This window comes from Arabidopsis thaliana, chromosome 4, assembly GCF_000001735.4.
Source record: "Arabidopsis thaliana chromosome 4, partial sequence".
NCBI classification, from domain to species: domain Eukaryota; kingdom Viridiplantae; phylum Streptophyta; class Magnoliopsida; order Brassicales; family Brassicaceae; genus Arabidopsis; species Arabidopsis thaliana.
The window spans coordinates 16,080,734-16,097,950 of record NC_003075.7 but is presented as its reverse complement, the minus strand read 5'-3'; the positions used below and the strand labels follow the sequence as shown (position 1 = coordinate 16,097,950).

Sequence of the window (17,217 nt, the reverse complement as noted above, 5' to 3'; positions counted from 1 at the left end):
ACTTCGTCAAAGTGATATACCAAAACCAAACTTGTCTTTAATCATGCTAGAATTTCACCACGGGCATCGCTAGTAACCTGTATTACCAAGATGTAATAAATCTTGAGAAAACAAAACAGATTCTAGAACAAAAGGCAGAGTGGATTCGTCACCGAAGCTGAGAAAGGTTACTTCACTTTTATGTGAATATCACAAGGCTTGAGGCCTTACTTAGATGAGTCGACCTACATAAATAAAGAAGATACATTGTGATAATTTTTACCAAAAAAAAGAGACATTTTGATAACTATATTGTAACAGAAATCTATTTGTTTTCTTATAATAACAAAAATTCACATCTTTGTCTCATATTCTCTCTAGGTCCGAGATCATGTTATACTATATAATTCTTATGATTGATGGTTAACACATTAGATTTATACTCAAATTCTGGTATATATCATTCAAACAATACCACCTAACATGTTAAATTAATCGCATAATTCTGTGTTAACAGAAATATTAAATTATGCTTAACTTGTAAAGGTATATCTATATCACATATACCATGTTTATTTACAGCAACCAATGACGATGACTGCTATATTTAGAAGACTTGTCGTTTGTTTTTTATTCGATTTACAACTACTTGCATCTTTGAAAGTACCAACAGTAAAGTGGAATACAACAAAATAAACATGTTTTGGAAAATAATAAGTATAATTGTCGGAAAATAAACAAAACATAATAAGAATGATCGTCAATGCAGGTTGGTCGTGATCAAATCTAGCTAGCTGTTGAAGTTCAGAAGCATCAAGATCATTAGCTTCTTTTTGAAAATGATTAGTATAACCTCGTAAGATGTAGGTAGTAAGATGCATATATATATATATACGCGACGACTATAAATATAAAGTACGTACTTTGGGACTAGCTAGAGCAATTCAAAACGGTATTTATTTACAAACACGTATATATAGATTATAAAAAGAACTACATAACTTAAGTACGTAGAGGCTCATGTTGGTATTAGTATTATGTATATCTCTATGAAACAAGAACTAGTACAAAGAAGTAGTATAAGTTTGTTCTTAAAAAAGAGTTTCTGTTGAGATGGGTATAATAATTATATTATATAAAAAGGAGAGGGTGTCTTGTAAAAAGAAGAAAAGTGACTTATCATCTATAACCCTAGAGGAGAGAACCAAGACCAACCCTCTCTTTTTTATTCCTTTTTGTTTTTCTTCCTCTTTGTATTAATTTTCATCCTTGTTATCATTTCACCTTAGACTAATCTATCTTATACCTCTTTCTTCAACAATTGCTAATTGGTTTGATATAGGTACGGTGGAGATAGAGATAGCATCCATGGAGATGTCTAGAGGAAGCAACAGTTTTGACAATAAGAAGCCTAGTTGCCAAAGAGGTCACTGGAGACCTGTTGAAGATGACAATCTCCGGCAACTCGTTGAACAATACGGTCCCAAGAACTGGAATTTTATTGCTCAACATCTCTATGGAAGATCAGGTAATCAATATATATATATTGATATTTCTTTATATATATGTATCTAATCATATTACTTAAATCTATGTGTTTTATAAATAATTGAGCGTCAATATGGAATCATAGGGAAAAGCTGTAGATTAAGATGGTACAACCAACTTGATCCAAACATCACCAAGAAACCCTTCACCGAGGAGGAAGAAGAGAGACTGCTTAAAGCTCATCGGATCCAAGGGAATCGTTGGGCCTCCATAGCCCGACTGTTCCCCGGGAGGACCGACAACGCTGTCAAAAACCATTTTCATGTCATCATGGCTAGACGCAAACGGGAAAACTTCTCTTCCACGGCTACTTCTACGTTCAACCAAACTTGGCATACTGTTTTGAGCCCTAGTTCTAGTCTTACAAGGCTAAATAGATCCCATTTCGGGCTATGGAGGTATCGAAAGGATAAGAGTTGCGGTCTCTGGCCTTACTCTTTTGTTTCACCACCTACGAATGGTCAATTTGGATCTTCATCTGTCTCTAACGTACACCACGAAATTTATCTTGAGAGGAGAAAGTCGAAAGAGTTGGTGGATCCTCAGAATTACACATTTCATGCAGCCACACCAGATCATAAGATGACTTCAAATGAAGATGGACCATCCATGGGAGATGATGGTGAGAAGAACGATGTTACTTTCATTGATTTTCTTGGTGTTGGATTAGCTTCTTAGGTTATAACATCACAAGTCAAAGCTTTTAAGGGTTTCTATCATTAGGGTTAGGCATCATTTTCAGCCTTTTGCTTCCTTAAACTCTCATATGGATCTTCTATCAATTATAACTCTCATTTCCTATATCATTCAAATATATACATATCCATAACATGTAGGTGTGTATCTATACGTGTATCACATGCACTTAATTAAGATTGGTGAATATACATACACATATAAGTTTGTCTATATCATCAGTATATTGCATGCATGGTTTATTGTTTGATACAGAATCATGTAACAAATACGTATACACAAAGATATGCTCAAAGAAAGATATGCTAACTAACTTTTCTAAGTGTATTTAGACCCAAAAAAAAAAAAAAAACGGTGTATTCCACAATTGTTATCTAAATGGGAGCTTGTATCAGAAATCACATTTCATATGATATTTTTAGTGCGTTAGTTACATTAGACCATCACTAGACAAGTACTTGCATGGTGTTGGCCAAAGAGACGGACGATAAATCATTTTCTCGGTGCTTGTTTTACGGACTTGCTGAAAACCAACGTATATAATATTTGTTTTGGTGCGGACCGTGCGGTCATCTATTTCCAATGTCCAATTAGCTATACAAAAAACGACGGCAGATAACTCAAATTTTCATTCTAAGATAATTCGTTACGTCGTTATGTAGAAAAACTAATCTATTGACCAAGGACGACGCTTTCATGCACCTAAATGCAATATTTTTTGTAGTGGGTGAAAAACAAACGTAGTGATAGAGAAGGACACGACGGTAAAAATGAATAAGAAAAAATCTTTTATGGAATAATTCAAAGTATATTTCGTTACACAATGTATGTATAAAAAGAATCAAGATTCAAAACACGAACAAAAAAATGTGAAAAAGGAAATCCAAGATTTAACATTTTTCGTAAGTGACCATGAATCTTCACTCAAAAAAACTTGATCGAACTCATGGCCTCCTCTCTCTATCTTTACCCAAAAAAAAAAACTTTCTCAAACCTCATCTATATGAACACTGAGCTATTGAACCTTTCTTCTGCAACAACTGTGGACATGACAGAGGAAAAACGTCACTCGCGTAACCAGAAACATCCTTGCATTTCCATTTCTCGGTCTTCGGTAACCCAAGAAGCGTAACATTCCTCAAGCATACGTCTTGAAACGATGTGCCTTCAACACCGAGCAACATAGGGGCCTTTCTCGAATTCAGACTCACAACATTGCTAATGTAAATCCCTTTTACTCTCGGAAGAGCTTTCGGATCCCATTTATCGTCTGAGTGATCATTTGAGCCACTGCTGAATCTAATCGGAACTTTCACTTTCTCCAATAACACATTATTAAAGGTGATATTCGAAATGTACCCACCTCTCCCTTTATCTGTTTTTATGCGGAGCCCAGCCGCAGAATCCCAGACGTGAATATCTTCAACGGTTATGTTGAAAATCCCACCAGACATCTCACTGCCTATCCCAACTCCTGAACAAGTGCGAGTAGTACCAGAGATTCTTCGGATTACGATGTTTGAACTCGGACGTGCCACAGCCATTCCATATTGATCCCACCCGCTCTTTACAGCTACAAGATCATCACCACTTTCGATGTAACAATCCTCAATGCAGACATTGGTGCTTGAGTCTGCAAAAAGAAAACGCAGAGATTGGCATATGATGCAATCAAGGCCTAAACAAGGGTCATTACAAAGTAGACACAAGATAAAGGTAATACAGAACAGAGGATTTACCTGGATCTATACCGTCGGTGTTAGGAGCATTCATCGGAGCAAGGATGGTCATATTTCTAATAACAACATTACTGCAAAACAAAAGTTACAGAGGTCATCGAACCATGCATACTTCTAACACAGTATAAACGCAGGAAAGATAGTTGAAAGTAATAAAGAACCTGCAATAAACAGGATGGATTGTCCAGAAAGGAGAATTGAGCAAAGTGAGGTTAGAGATGAGGATATTATGAGAGTTCTTGAGTTCAATAAGATGGCCTCTCGTATGCACCAATGTTCTGTTCCACCATAACTCCCACCACATTTTCCCCTGTCCATCAATTGTCCCATTTTCTCCTGCAGATTTTTATTTTAGATGTGATTAGAATTAGAAACTGATTTTACTTTGATCATCACAGAGAATCTAAGTACAGACACTGAACCAAGGAGAAAAATAAACAGAAAAGCCAAGAAGTTGATGGCGTACTTGGATACTGGATTGAATTCTAGAATTATAATTGATGTCAAGGTATCAGAAACATTCAAGTAGTATTCTTAACAAATCAGAGAAAGCAGGCCAAATTGTTCAATGAAACCCAACAATTCATACAAGCTCCAGCTAATGATTGAACAAAAAGCCTACTGTTGATGAATGAAATAACAAAGTACCTGTAATGACAACATTAGTGAGATTGTCTCCATGAATGAGGCTGATGTGTCTACCACCAGGTCTCTCTCTCCCTCTTCCATAAGAAGGCAATGGCTCTATTATCGGCCATTCGTCTAGGTCCTATCAAACCATAATTCCAGACAAAAATATCAATATTGTACTTACAACGTAAAATTAAGAATGTAAGAATTAAAAAAAACAGCGTTCCAAAGTATCTATATAAGTACAGATGACTTTTGAGTTTACATCGACACATGAAAATGTGCTCAAACACTAGCAGACAAACTTTTAATCAGAATCAAACTTGACAGCAAAAAAACTCAGTAATAATTTAATACTAAATTAGGAGACAACACAAGTAATCTGATAGATCTAGTTCGTACATGAACATGCTTCAGACAAAAGTTGTCTATACATCTAACTCCTTTCTTGGAATATGATCATATAAAAATGGTTTCTTCCACTTGACTTTTTTTTTGTTACAGCTACTATCGAGACATCACAAGAACATTCATTGAACAAGTCAATCCGAAATTAACAAGTGTTAATACAAAATTCATGCAAAACACTGACTTTTGATATGCAAATCCAGATTTCGCACTACTAGAGACTATCCCCACTCAAAAATAACAGCTTTTTTGCTGTATCAAACAATGGTGGGTCCATTTTAACCACTGACCGTGATTAGCGAAATGAATATAGTGTTTACCAACAAAACTTTATGAACCCACAAATCAAAAAGCAATCACAAACCCAAATTTTGGATTCTCACAGAGCAATCAACAACTAATTGAATTCTCTTAATACTACTACTGTTCAGAACCAATCAACAACAAACAAAGCAAAAAAAAAGTAAACTTTATCAATGTGTTAAAGAATTCAAAACTTTGATATAACCTTGGATCCCAAAATGAGAGCGCCGCGTTCGAGAAAGAGCGTGAAATTGCTGGTGAGGTTGAAGCTTCCAGAAAGCCACGTGCCCTCCGGGACATTGAGCTGGGCCCCACCCTCCGCCGCAAAACCTTCAAGGTGCCTTACGGCGCGGCGGAAAGCGGCCGTGTTCGACGTCTTTCCGTCTCCAACACCGCCGAAATCGGTAATCGACATAACGATCCGGTTAGGGAACGGGTCGTGATTGAAAAACCCGGAGCAGGTAACAGGGTCGTCATATTGAGAAGTCGGGATCCAGAGAGGGAGAAAAGAATTGGAAGAGATTTGGAGAGAGAGAATCGCTAAGACGGTGAAAACAAGGAGAAGAAACGCCCACGAAGGTCTTGTAATGGCACTCAATACTGTGGTCGGATTCTTCTCCGGTTCCATTGTTTTTTGGAAACAGAGAGAAAACTCAAAAGCCCATGAAGCAAGCTCTGAGATAAAATTACAAACAGAAGAATGCTAAAGTGGGACTTTTAGATGGTTGGAGAGAATTATGCATGTGTGTGGCAATGATTAGCGTAGTGTGGTGGTGACAACAAACAAAGGTGGAGGAAGATAGAAAGTCGATAGATACCTTACCTCGAAAATTCGTCTCTCTCTTTGATTATTTTTGTATATATAAATAGAAAAAAGTAGTAGTAAATAAGAAAATTGGATACAGACACAGATATGTCGTGAAAAGGGCACTAAAATATTGGATGGTGCATGTGAATCGTCAAAAAGTGGCAAGGAGAAAGTGAAAGTCTTCACGAATTATATTTTGGTTTATATATAAAAGAAGAAGAAAGAAGAAGAAAGAAGAAGAAAGAAGATGGATGATACACAATCGGTCACGGACTCACGGGTAGGAAGGATTGTGAGGCGTTACAATCTCGTCAGACTTCCAAGTCTTAATCTGATGGGCCTTTAAATAGCCTACTGTACTGAGTTGTTTGTTGTGTTTTTGTTTTGTTTTTTAATGCCAAACTAAGGTATATGTCCGTATTTTATTGCTGGCAACATATACTCTGTCCGTTTGTGTTTTTTGTTTTTTATTTCATTTTTCCTCAAAATTACTTTTGTTCTTTTAAAAATATTAAATGGCATAAATAGTTAAACTATCAACCAGTAAATTATATATGATACAATAATGTTTTTTGTTTTGTTTAATTCATTGGACCAGATGGATTATTCAGCTTACATTTTTCAATATTGAATTGTAATTTTTTAGAGCTATAATCTTTAAAAAAGAATAAAAAAATCAAAAAAGCTTTTGCTCATCTTTGGAATAAACGAACTTGCTATTAAGACCAAGCCCAATAAACAATAAAAGCCCGAAAAAATAGAGCTGGGCCGGTAATTAGGATTATGATGATGGTATATAACTCACTATCAACTATCATGAGTTCATGACCATCATGGTTTATATCTAATGTCATATGATGGATGATGATAAGGTGGGCGAACATAACAAACATGATTCGGAATGAAGTCGTGCGTCTTTGACTTTGACTAGCTCTAAAAAAGCTTTGAAAATGCTCGTCCACGTCATCATCCTCTTTGTCGTTTTCTCAATCTTAAATGTCATTTTTTTAATATAGTTTTCACAGTACAACAACTCAACCCAGTAAAATCCCTTCTTTAAGCAAAGAAAATAATTAAAATTCGTCTTCCTTCCTTGCTCTCGGCGATAACTTGGTTTCTCTCCTCTCTCTCATCTCTCTTTGTTTCGACCCTTTTTTAGTATATTTCCAGGAAATATCTTCTTCCTCCTTTCGTTTTCTCTATCTCAGTTTTCTCTCTTCTCAGCATTAAGTAGTCAACGGTCAGCGATCTCGGCGTTCCTTCTAATCGGAAAAGTCTAGCTTCAGTTTCTTTTTTTTTTGCTTTTTTGGTTTCCGCGATTAATCGATTTGGGTATTTTGATTTTCTCTTCAAATTAAGTCAACGGGTGGATACGCGTTGAGAGGGCTTTTCTCGTATTCTGCTTCTAATTTCATCATCTTGGTATTACCTTGTGTGGGTGGTAGCTTAATCGAAGGATTCGAGATCCCTTTTATCAGGGGTTTTAACAATGATGGATTTTCTCTGATGAGGGATAGTTCTAGGGTTTGTTTTTAATCTCTTGAGGATAAAATGGAACGAAGATTAATGATCCCTTGCTTCTTTTGGTTGATTCTCGTTTTGGATTTGGTTCTCAGAGTCTCGGGCAACGCCGAAGGTTTCCCCTTTCTCTCTCATTCTCTTTCAATTTTTCATTCTTTCCAATTAAATTAGTTTCCCTTGTTGAGTATTTTGATTAGTATAGGCTTATGAGAGCTTGTTCTCACCTAAAGAAGGCATTTTTAACTTATCTGTTACTTGTTTTGCTGTATTGACTTGAGTTATATTTGGGTTACATCTGTTTCGACTGATTCCAGTGATTATGTATCCTCGTGACACTTGATGATTGCAAAGTTTGATTTTTTCTTCTTCTTTGGTTAATTGTAGGTGATGCTCTAAGTGCACTGAAAAACAGTTTAGCCGACCCTAATAAGGTGCTTCAAAGTTGGGATGCTACTCTTGTTACTCCATGTACATGGTTTCATGTTACTTGCAATAGCGACAATAGTGTTACACGTGTGTAAGTTTCTTTCTATATCTAGCCAAGATGATTCGGATTTTCGCATCTACTGAGAATTTACTTGAACTTCATTTTTGCTCAGTGACCTTGGGAATGCAAATCTATCTGGACAGCTCGTAATGCAACTTGGTCAGCTTCCAAACTTGCAGTACTTGTAAGTCATCTTTTCTTTAAAAGGCCGTCTTTTAACTTTTGGTGTATGTGGGATGTTAAAAATGTTACAATGTTCCAAATAACTGCATAATTTTGCATTATCATAGATTATTAGTTATATATCTTTCCGATCTTATGGTGAAATTAATATTAAAGAATGGTAATGACAGGGAGCTTTATAGCAATAACATTACTGGGACAATCCCAGAACAGCTTGGAAATCTGACGGAATTGGTGAGCTTGGATCTTTACTTGAACAATTTAAGCGGGCCTATTCCATCAACTCTCGGCCGACTTAAGAAACTCCGTTTCTTGTATGCACCATATTCTACTCTCTTCTTTTAATACGTTTTTAATAAGCAGCCTAATTATTGTCTTTAGTTTCCTTGATCGTGTTTGTCTTCCTGTAAAAGCTATTCGTGCAACGTGTTACATTTGTAGGAGTCAGAAAGTAGTGTCGCCAAATAGATGCTACGTTATTTTACTAGATGAAAAGGTGTTCTCTTGGAGACTAGGATGTTGTATAATATGGTCTATTTTAATTATGAGCTTTCGTAAAAGGAATCAGAACTCTATCCTTGTGTTCGCTTAATTTTACTGGAACAACACAAAGTTCCGAATTCAGGTGACTGTCTTTTTGGTTGTTCTCGTGTGTCACCTTTGTGATCTTCAATGGTAGTTATTGACTCGCTTATTTTGTATGAAATCGATTTGGTTCTGGAAGAATGAAATTCTATCAAAGATAACAATATTCTTCTGCCTTAGAATTTAAGCGCTAAACCCTATTGTTACTTATTAATTTGTGAGTGCTCTGTAAATCTAGAGGGTGAACGCATCTAAAGTAGTAAGTCGCGCTAATTAGGAAAATATACTTGATTTTTCAATCAGCTTCATATCTGTTGGATGAGATTTTAGAACAACCCCTACTTTTGAAAGTCTTTTAAAGTTTGTATTTTTGCTCTCACTATAAACTCATTACTGGTTAATGTATTTCCACTTATTCATGACATTCTCTTTTTGTATTGGTGGTTAGGCGTCTTAATAACAATAGCTTATCTGGAGAAATTCCAAGGTCTTTGACTGCTGTCCTGACGCTACAAGTTCTGTGAGTGTAACTTTATCTCTCTCAAATTCCTCTGTGTTCATGTTTCTGATTATTGTTTGGCCGATCTTGGCATTAAGTCAGAAAATGATATCATCTTATAATGCAGGGATCTCTCAAACAATCCTCTCACCGGAGATATTCCTGTTAATGGTTCCTTTTCACTTTTCACTCCAATCAGGTTTTGCATCCTGCTCCTAGTTTAAATCTTGGTGGAGAGGTCAGAATGTTTGATTAATTATTTGAAATTTTGCAGTTTTGCCAACACCAAGTTGACTCCCCTTCCTGCATCTCCACCGCCTCCTATCTCTCCTACACCGCCATCACCTGCAGGTTTTTTTTTGTATATGTCTTTGTCTTTGAAATGTTATTCAACTGAATAAGTAAACATTTTAAGCAGATCCATTAAGTATTAAGAAAGAGATTGTTCATTTCATTCTTGCAGGGAGTAATAGAATTACTGGAGCGATTGCGGGAGGAGTTGCTGCAGGTGCTGCACTTCTATTTGCTGTTCCGGCCATTGCACTAGCTTGGTGGCGAAGGAAAAAGCCGCAGGACCACTTCTTTGATGTACCAGGTTAGCTAAACTTGCTTTACCTGTTTCCTCATTAACACTTCTCTTGCTGATTTTTTTTTATTACCGTCTTTTTGCAGCTGAAGAGGACCCAGAAGTTCATTTAGGACAACTGAAGAGGTTTTCATTGCGTGAACTACAAGTTGCTTCGGATAATTTTAGCAACAAGAACATATTGGGTAGAGGTGGTTTTGGTAAAGTTTATAAAGGACGGTTAGCTGATGGTACTTTAGTGGCCGTTAAAAGGCTAAAAGAGGAGCGCACCCAAGGTGGCGAACTGCAGTTCCAGACAGAGGTTGAGATGATTAGTATGGCGGTTCACAGAAACTTGCTTCGGCTTCGTGGATTTTGCATGACTCCAACCGAAAGATTGCTTGTTTATCCCTACATGGCTAATGGAAGTGTTGCCTCCTGTTTAAGAGGTATCTCTCATCTTGTGCCTTTTTCTTTGACTGCAATATTTCCGTCCAATGGTTGCCTTTTTATCCGTAGTAATCTTATATTTTATTTTCTCCTTAGAACGTCCCGAGTCCCAGCCACCACTTGATTGGCCAAAGAGACAGCGTATTGCGTTGGGATCTGCAAGAGGGCTTGCGTATTTACATGATCATTGCGACCCAAAGATTATTCATCGAGATGTGAAAGCTGCAAATATTTTGTTGGATGAAGAGTTTGAAGCCGTGGTTGGGGATTTTGGACTTGCAAAACTCATGGACTACAAAGACACACATGTGACAACCGCAGTGCGTGGGACAATTGGTCATATAGCCCCTGAGTACCTTTCCACTGGAAAATCATCAGAGAAAACCGATGTCTTTGGGTATGGAGTCATGCTTCTTGAGCTTATCACTGGACAAAGGGCTTTTGATCTTGCTCGCCTCGCGAATGATGATGATGTCATGTTACTAGACTGGGTATATACATATATGAGTTTCCCACTTGTATAGTTCATTATCTGTGTTACCTCTATTTGTGTTAATTATTCATTTCGACAGGTGAAAGGGTTGTTAAAAGAGAAGAAATTGGAAGCACTAGTAGATGTTGATCTTCAGGGTAATTACAAAGACGAAGAAGTGGAGCAGCTAATCCAAGTGGCTTTACTCTGCACTCAGAGTTCACCAATGGAAAGACCCAAAATGTCTGAAGTTGTAAGAATGCTTGAAGGAGATGGTTTAGCTGAGAGATGGGAAGAGTGGCAAAAGGAGGAAATGTTCAGACAAGATTTCAACTACCCAACCCACCATCCAGCCGTGTCTGGCTGGATCATTGGCGATTCCACTTCCCAGATCGAAAACGAATACCCCTCGGGTCCAAGATAAGATTCGAAACACGAATGTTTTTTCTGTATTTTGTTTTTCTCTGTATTTATTGAGGGTTTTAGCTTCTGCTGCTCCATATTATTGGTTCTTAAGTGAATACATGAGGATCAGATTGGGTTTGTAAGTGTTATATGATGAAAAAGGATTTGAATGTTGTTGAAAGCTAAAACCCAAACATGTCTTAAGCTCACCACTTGAGGATTGTTGCGCACTTGATTCACAAATATGTATCCCATCAATTATTCTTTTTCACCGTGCGTCAGGTTTCTTTTCTTACCGGTTTCTGTGTTATCATGTGATTTCTAGATCCGGAGATTGTTCAGAAGAAAAGGAGACTTTTGCCTTTAAATAGCAATTGGACAAGAAAATGCAACCAAAGTATATTACTTTTTGATGGATATCTGAACCACACAAGCAATAAGTATACAACTGCATATTACGAGAGTACACAATTTTTACATAGTAGCCTAGAAGATTCATGATTCTTCATATAACAAGAGTAGAGAACTTATTATAAATACAAAAATCGTAAGTAGATGTGGTCTAGCCTAATTAATACTCCGACAATTTTGACGGACTTCACCTTGAGAGCCAAGTTTAACATCAAGATTGCTCATCTTGCGCATGGCCTGTTGGAAATCAAAGAAGAACTTGGCTTGGTTAAGTGCATAGCCGTTAACAAGATTCCTGGTCCTTGGTGTGTTGAATAAAGTTTGGTCTGAAAAGAGGACTCCTGATTTCATCTGAAGCGCATTGAAGTAAGCATTGTCGAAATCGTTGCGCGTAGCATCAAAGGGTTGCTCTGCATTGTCACCCGCGCTGCATGTTTTAGAGAGAGTGTTTGCAAAAGTCGAGTCTAATGAAGAGTCTGGGACGGTAAGTCTAGCCTTGAAGGAGGAGCATCGTGCAACTCCTAGGGTATGTGCTCCTATATATATATCCCCACAAATTATTAAGTTAAAACCAAATTAGATTATCACACACAATACACATATATTAGTTCTTTAAAGAACTGACCAGAGAGAGCAACAACATCTTGTGGAGTGAAACCACGTTGGCCAAAAGTTTGAATGAGTTGAGAGGCATTAAGAAAAGGTGAAGGTAGATTTCTTGTATCTTCTATCTTTGATCTTTTACCATCAAACCTTCCTTTCGGTATGTCATAATATGGACCACCAGCCTAACAATTTCAATTACTAATTATGTTAAGTACACTAATTAATCATATTTACTATAATCACATAAAGGTAATTCAAAAACGTGATCAAATAAATTACCCAAAAGACAGCATCTCTAGCAGCCATGGCAACTATATCTGCGCATGATACAACTCCTGGACATCTATTCTCGATTTTCTCCTTTGCATCATCGATGATCTCGTAGCCACGTAGACTCAGATTCGCAGGCGAATCCTTTTCCGCAGTGTTGTCTTTCGTTGAATCTAGCAGAATTGACGCATCACATCCCTTATTATGAACCAAAAATTACACATTAATTTTAAGGGTTTTTCTACGAAAAAAACACAATTAATTAAACAGAAAACGTTAAGTACCTCGATGAAACAGTCGTGGAACAACATACGGATAAGACCAGCGGCTAAAGTGGGATCGGCTTGAAGAGCATTGTTAACACTGTTCTTCACAATCTGTTCAGCGAAAGGACAGCTCATCATGTAGTAAGTCATACTTAATCCCCTCGCATGAAAAGGAAACCCAACGATGGCATGCATCAACAGAACCATGCTCACTATATTTGCCCTAACCATCTTATTATTTTGTTTCTTAAATCTAGTCAACATGATAAAGATCAGTATAATTAAGATGTTTAATTCACTATGTATATCTCTTATATATAGAGAGAAGGCAGTCGCACTCAGACACTGAGACACGCTTGCTTCGTAATTCGTATTGGAGTGGTTGGAACATGGAATACATATCATTTTGTATTAGTTGGTCCCATAATGAGTTGGAAGCAGATTAAAGTTTTGGGATAGTGGTCTATTATGGCTTCCCGCTTACTCTTATCATCGTAAAAAACTATTCAACTTATTCTATTCCTAGTGGCTGACCTAATATTTGCATGTTATTGCATGAAAAGTGGCACGTAGTGTTCCACATATGACCATTTCTTTCCTTTGCCAAAACCCCAAAACCCGAATTCTCTTTGTCCACAAAAAATGTTATTATTATTTAATATACTTACTATAGTCTATAGCTGACCAATATTTTAATTTAAAATTTAAACTTATATGAATGTGAATTTCATTGAAAGTGAGAAGGTTTATAACTAATTACAAAAGAAAAGCTTAACGAAGAAAATCTTTTTTTAAAAAATCATCAAGATAATCTTATTCATAGGTATTTCTGACTATATGGTGATTGAGAAGTCTCAAACCCAGCAAGACACTAGGTTCCGTTACTTCAAATTTGGACAGAGAATTTTGGTTGTGAGCTACTGAGCTTGATGTTCTGTTTTGCAAAGTATATATTTGTCTGAACAGAAAAGTCTATGAATCGTTATGTGAAATATTACAGAAAACTAGCTAGAATTTATGGAACTGTGGACGGCGTTTCTAGAACTTGTCTACATTCTTGAAATTTAGAAATTCTGGCTATATATAATTATATTAGTGCTGAATAAGATAATGGCGACTTGATTCACGATGCTACTCAGAAGAAGCAAAACATAAAATGCATCTATTAATATTGAAGAGAACTCAAAGAGAAAAGAAAGAAAGTCAAACAAGAAAGCGGACATGTAGCTGGCTTCCATTAGCAAGCAATATCAATAAAAATGGACAAGCGAGTTTGGTATTTTTAATGTAATCGCATGTCAATTTTACTTTTATAACTGAGTGCTTTCGACGCGGACTTTGTAGTGGTTCATTCTTCCACTTTCTTATCCGGTGAGGACAAAACACAGTTCATCTCGGAAATGTTTTTTTTTTTTTTTGGTTAACACTGTCTTATGCACAGTAATACGCTTCGAAATTACATAGGATCTACTTTGGAAATTCTTATTTGTATATTTTTACAGATTTCCTCATTAGTTTATATAAAGCTTAATATATATTAGAGACCCTATGTATTATTACTAAATTTGTGTAATTGACTAATTGGTTTTAGTGATAATATATGTTAAAATTAAAAGTGTGTAACCAATTAGTCTTTTTTTTTTTTTTCTTTTTTTTGACGGAAAAAAAAAAGACTAATTGGTTACACACTTTTAATTTTAACTTATATTATCACTAAAACTTCTTCATTACAAAAGCCAACGTTTTTTAGTATTGGTATCTCTATTCATAAGAAAAAATTAAAGAACTTGTTAATTGTTTATTTTTCCTCCCTTTGAGTAACGCAAAAAAAATGAGGGATATAAGACATCATCTCTCTTTCTGACCAATTTTTTTTTTTTTTTTCTTTTTTTGGGAACTTAAGAATACAAGAATTCTTGATCTGATGTTTTCCTACTAAGCGTCTTTGTTTTATGTAATATGTTTTAGATTTCTGAATCATCTTGATTGATATAATAAACTCAGATCTCTATTTCATGAGATTTCTCAATGGGATTAGATAATGCAGGTCCTTCCCACAGCTCCGCAAGATCCTTTCTCCGCCATGACATGAAGATCACCGGTCCTAACGTAGATGGTACCTATATATCCACATCGAAAACAGATTATACATCATAATCTCACTATACTTCACACTGATCAAGCTCTTAAAATCATTGGATTGAGACTACAAAGATTCTATCAACAAAATTTCAGTTGAATCAAGTGTTGATATCGGTTGTGCACAAATACACGTAGTAGAATATATACTTTTGATGTTAGACCAAGAGGAACAAAGAAGTCACATGAGGAGAATATTACCAGATAAAGTAGAGCTGGCTGAGGTGAGTGGGTCAAGACACCTGCAGCTAGAGCCGCCACCAAGCCAATGGCATATCCGGGAAGTGCATACCAAATGTATTTGTGTCCCTTGGAAGATTTTAGATCAAAAATATTCACCACATCTCTAGTTTTTCGATGGTCAAAGCAGAGGACCAAAGCCAAAAGCATTGCAGGGATAGCCTGGAACAACAAAACAGTTAATCAATACAACATGTTTTTTTTATCTCCTCGTCACTATAGTCTGAGAGAGAACATTTCTTACAGTTAGTACACATATAACGACATACCAATCTTAAAATCAAAGAAGGGATTAGTCTGTACCATGTCACCAAGACCAAGCATCATGAAATCTGAGGCACTCACACCGGGCACCACACCGCCCAATAGGTTCCGAGGAAACACAATTTTAACAGGTAGTTCCAGTTTCTTTGTGATCAATTGCAGTCCAGGAAGATTCAAACTGTTAGCCACTGTGTGAACTGGGTTTGATGCTTGCTGGGTTGCCACGGCCACCATAACGTTAGCACCAAAGAATCTCTCAGAGAAGAAAACCCAGAATATGTCATATACAAAGAGACACACGAGGAGCATTGCACAGATTTTGATATTAGGAAGACGAACATGGCTAACAAACGCAATACAAATGGAGATTCCGAGCAAATTGTTCAACACCCAATGGCCAGAGATGAGCCATGCCACAACTGTCATAGCACAAGCCACAAGTAGCAATCCTTGGATTCTTGTAAACGATTTGGAGCAGCAGCGTGAAAGAAAGGGATCAGATAGACCAAGCTGCGTCTTCATATATACCGCATATGGTGATAACCAATAGAAGAGAGAAGAAACAGAGGCGATGGCTGTAAACGCGGTCAGGAGCTGAGAAACAGAAGAGAACAAATAGAACATGAGAAGCAAACTGCAAGAGCTCATAACTGGGATCATCAAGGCCTGAGAGCTATCTAGTGTTATGGATGCTTCAGAGAAGTCACGGTTTCTCTCCATCTCTTTCCCGTAGTTAAGTGCACGGAAAGCGGATGCAAATGTCACGGTGACAGCTGTGACAATGAGAGTAGCTGGAGCAGGTTCTAGCAAATACAAAAGAGTCCACAGAGTCTCCATGATAAGAAAAGAGTTATTTCGGATTATATAAATATCCCCCAAGCCTCGTACGCATAAAAGCAAATATGTGAAATGCCTTTAGGAGTTGCAATAAGTTTCCAACAGATGTGAACCTGTAAAATAAAAAATCACACCAACAAACCTCATGTAAGCCACCTTAAAACCAAAAAGATTAAGTTTTTACGAACTTTACAGAACAAGGGACATCAAGAAAGATAATAGTTCACAAGACATGGTTACTAAGCTACTAAGTACATGTTTGGCACAAAAATTCAGACCTCAAGCTAAAGTTGAGTTCTTTAAGAAAAAGGGTAAATTTAAAATTGTTTATAACCAGATTGAAGTTAAGGAAACTCAGTTATCCAAGTGTGTGTCTACATTTTAATAACAAACCCAGAAATCAAAAATTAAGTTGGTATTTCAATCAATGACTCAATTTCGAGGAATTTGTTGTACTCAACGGACACAAAACTTTGAGAACTGGTAAATTCGATCAAGAAATTAATTATACTTCTCAGCAACAATTAATGTGGGAATCAAGCAATATCTAAGGTGAAAGAGAAGAAACGTAGAGATTGCAGAAACCAATTGACGGAAAAATTAGATCAAGACGGAAAAGAAGAGAAGCGGAGTGTGTCACCTGAGAAACCCTAACGACGGAGGAGAGACAGTGGTGGAAACGGAGAATTGGGATCTAGGTTTCAGTCGCGACGTTGGATCCTCTGTCGCATATCAGTCTCTCCGACTAAAGGACCAAACGTTTCTATAATATTGAAACTATTAATTAATTACAGTGTATCGTAAATTAAACGATAACATATTGTAATGCGAGTCAAAACGACAACATATTTAAGACGAAGTTACAGCATCACCAAATCACAACATAACCGTACTTCTTAAAAATCG

The 17,217-nt window shown here is 36.7% G+C and overlaps 5 protein-coding genes across 7 annotated transcripts; 2 read left to right on the top strand and 3 right to left on the bottom strand.

Moving 5' to 3' along the window:
* Window positions 1–1,176: 1,176 nt before the first annotated feature.
* On the top strand, window positions 1,177–2,559 carry MYB69 (myb domain protein 69). The gene is made up of 2 exons (NM_119499.4): window positions 1,177–1,507; window positions 1,613–2,559. The coding sequence occupies exons 1-2, from the start codon at window positions 1,348–1,350 to the stop codon at window positions 2,203–2,205; spliced, it is 753 nt and encodes a 250-aa protein (NP_195071.1). The 5' UTR covers window positions 1,177–1,347; the 3' UTR covers window positions 2,206–2,559.
* Window positions 2,560–2,985: 426 nt separating this feature from the next.
* AT4G33440 (Pectin lyase-like superfamily protein) lies at window positions 2,986–6,416 on the bottom strand. Its single transcript, NM_119498.4, has 5 exons — window positions 5,509–6,416; window positions 4,611–4,731; window positions 4,124–4,298; window positions 3,963–4,033; window positions 2,986–3,856 (listed from the first exon to the last, which is right to left on the bottom strand). Exons 1-5 carry the CDS (start codon window positions 5,929–5,931, stop codon window positions 3,219–3,221), a joined length of 1,428 nt encoding a protein of 475 aa, NP_195070.2. The 5' UTR covers window positions 5,932–6,416; the 3' UTR covers window positions 2,986–3,218.
* Window positions 6,417–7,118: 702 nt separating this feature from the next.
* Window positions 7,119–11,640, top strand: BAK1 (BRI1-associated receptor kinase). 2 transcript variants are annotated; one of them, NM_001203975.1, is made up of 12 exons: window positions 7,174–7,747; window positions 8,017–8,149; window positions 8,232–8,303; window positions 8,473–8,616; window positions 8,744–8,884; window positions 9,336–9,407; window positions 9,514–9,585; window positions 9,661–9,737; window positions 9,850–9,981; window positions 10,059–10,400; window positions 10,498–10,892; window positions 10,974–11,640. In NM_001203975.1, exons 1-12 carry the CDS (start codon window positions 7,663–7,665, stop codon window positions 11,295–11,297), a joined length of 1,989 nt encoding a protein of 662 aa, NP_001190904.1. In that variant the 5' UTR covers window positions 7,174–7,662; the 3' UTR covers window positions 11,298–11,640. The 2 variants fall into 2 exon arrangements, with proteins under 2 accessions (NP_567920.1, NP_001190904.1); NM_119497.5 differs by lacking the exon at window positions 8,744–8,884 and having other exon boundaries at window positions 7,119–7,747; window positions 10,974–11,601.
* Window positions 11,563–13,238, bottom strand: AT4G33420 (Peroxidase superfamily protein). 2 transcript variants are annotated; one of them, NM_001342215.1, is made up of 4 exons: window positions 12,850–13,193; window positions 12,575–12,763; window positions 12,315–12,477; window positions 11,563–12,225 (listed from the first exon to the last, which is right to left on the bottom strand). In NM_001342215.1, exons 1-4 carry the CDS (start codon window positions 13,093–13,095, stop codon window positions 11,846–11,848), a joined length of 978 nt encoding a protein of 325 aa, NP_001320124.1. In that variant the 5' UTR covers window positions 13,096–13,193; the 3' UTR covers window positions 11,563–11,845. The 2 variants fall into 2 exon arrangements, with proteins under 2 accessions (NP_001320124.1, NP_567919.2); NM_119496.4 differs by having other exon boundaries at window positions 11,655–12,225; window positions 12,850–13,238.
* Window positions 13,239–14,552: 1,314 nt separating this feature from the next.
* Window positions 14,553–17,191, bottom strand: SPPL1 (SIGNAL PEPTIDE PEPTIDASE-LIKE 1). The gene is made up of 4 exons (NM_119495.3): window positions 16,952–17,191; window positions 15,514–16,424; window positions 15,172–15,372; window positions 14,553–14,951 (listed from the first exon to the last, which is right to left on the bottom strand). The coding sequence occupies exons 2-4, from the start codon at window positions 16,309–16,311 to the stop codon at window positions 14,832–14,834; spliced, it is 1,119 nt and encodes a 372-aa protein (NP_567918.1). The 5' UTR covers window positions 16,312–16,424; window positions 16,952–17,191; the 3' UTR covers window positions 14,553–14,831.
* Between the last annotated feature and the right edge of the window lie 26 nt (window positions 17,192–17,217).

Bases quoted from the DNA above. Each gene is read 5' to 3' on its own strand.
- MYB69 (NM_119499.4), top strand. From the start codon at position 1,348: ATGGAGATGTCTAGAGGAAGCAACAGTTTTGACAATAAGAAGCCTAGT. The intron at 1,508-1,612 runs GTAATCAATATA...ATGGAATCATAG, and splicing joins ACATCTCTATGGAAGATCAG to GGAAAAGCTGTAGATTAAGA.
- AT4G33440 (NM_119498.4), bottom strand. From the start codon at position 5,931: ATGGAACCGGAGAAGAATCCGACCACAGTATTGAGTGCCATTACAAGA. The intron at 4,299-4,610 runs GTACTTTGTTAT...AAAAATCTGCAG, and splicing joins CACTAATGTTGTCATTACAG to GAGAAAATGGGACAATTGAT. The intron at 3,857-3,962 runs GTAAATCCTCTG...TTCTTTTTGCAG, and splicing joins CACCGACGGTATAGATCCAG to ACTCAAGCACCAATGTCTGC.
- BAK1 (NM_001203975.1), top strand. From the start codon at position 7,663: ATGGAACGAAGATTAATGATCCCTTGCTTCTTTTGGTTGATTCTCGTT. The intron at 8,304-8,472 runs GTAAGTCATCTT...TGGTAATGACAG, and splicing joins CTTCCAAACTTGCAGTACTT to GGAGCTTTATAGCAATAACA. The intron at 9,408-9,513 runs GTGAGTGTAACT...CTTATAATGCAG, and splicing joins GTCCTGACGCTACAAGTTCT to GGATCTCTCAAACAATCCTC.
- AT4G33420 (NM_119496.4), bottom strand. From the start codon at position 13,236: ATGATATGTATTCCATGTTCCAACCACTCCAATACGAATTACGAAGCA. The intron at 12,764-12,849 runs GTACTTAACGTT...GTTCATAATAAG, and splicing joins TCCACGACTGTTTCATCGAG to GGATGTGATGCGTCAATTCT. The intron at 12,478-12,574 runs GTAATTTATTTG...TGAAATTGTTAG, and splicing joins CTAGAGATGCTGTCTTTTGG to GCTGGTGGTCCATATTATGA.
- SPPL1 (NM_119495.3), bottom strand. From the start codon at position 16,311: ATGGAGACTCTGTGGACTCTTTTGTATTTGCTAGAACCTGCTCCAGCT. The intron at 15,373-15,513 runs GTACAGACTAAT...TTGTTGTTCCAG, and splicing joins TGCTTGGTCTTGGTGACATG to GCTATCCCTGCAATGCTTTT. The intron at 14,952-15,171 runs GTAATATTCTCC...GTGGATATATAG, and splicing joins AGCCAGCTCTACTTTATCTG to GTACCATCTACGTTAGGACC.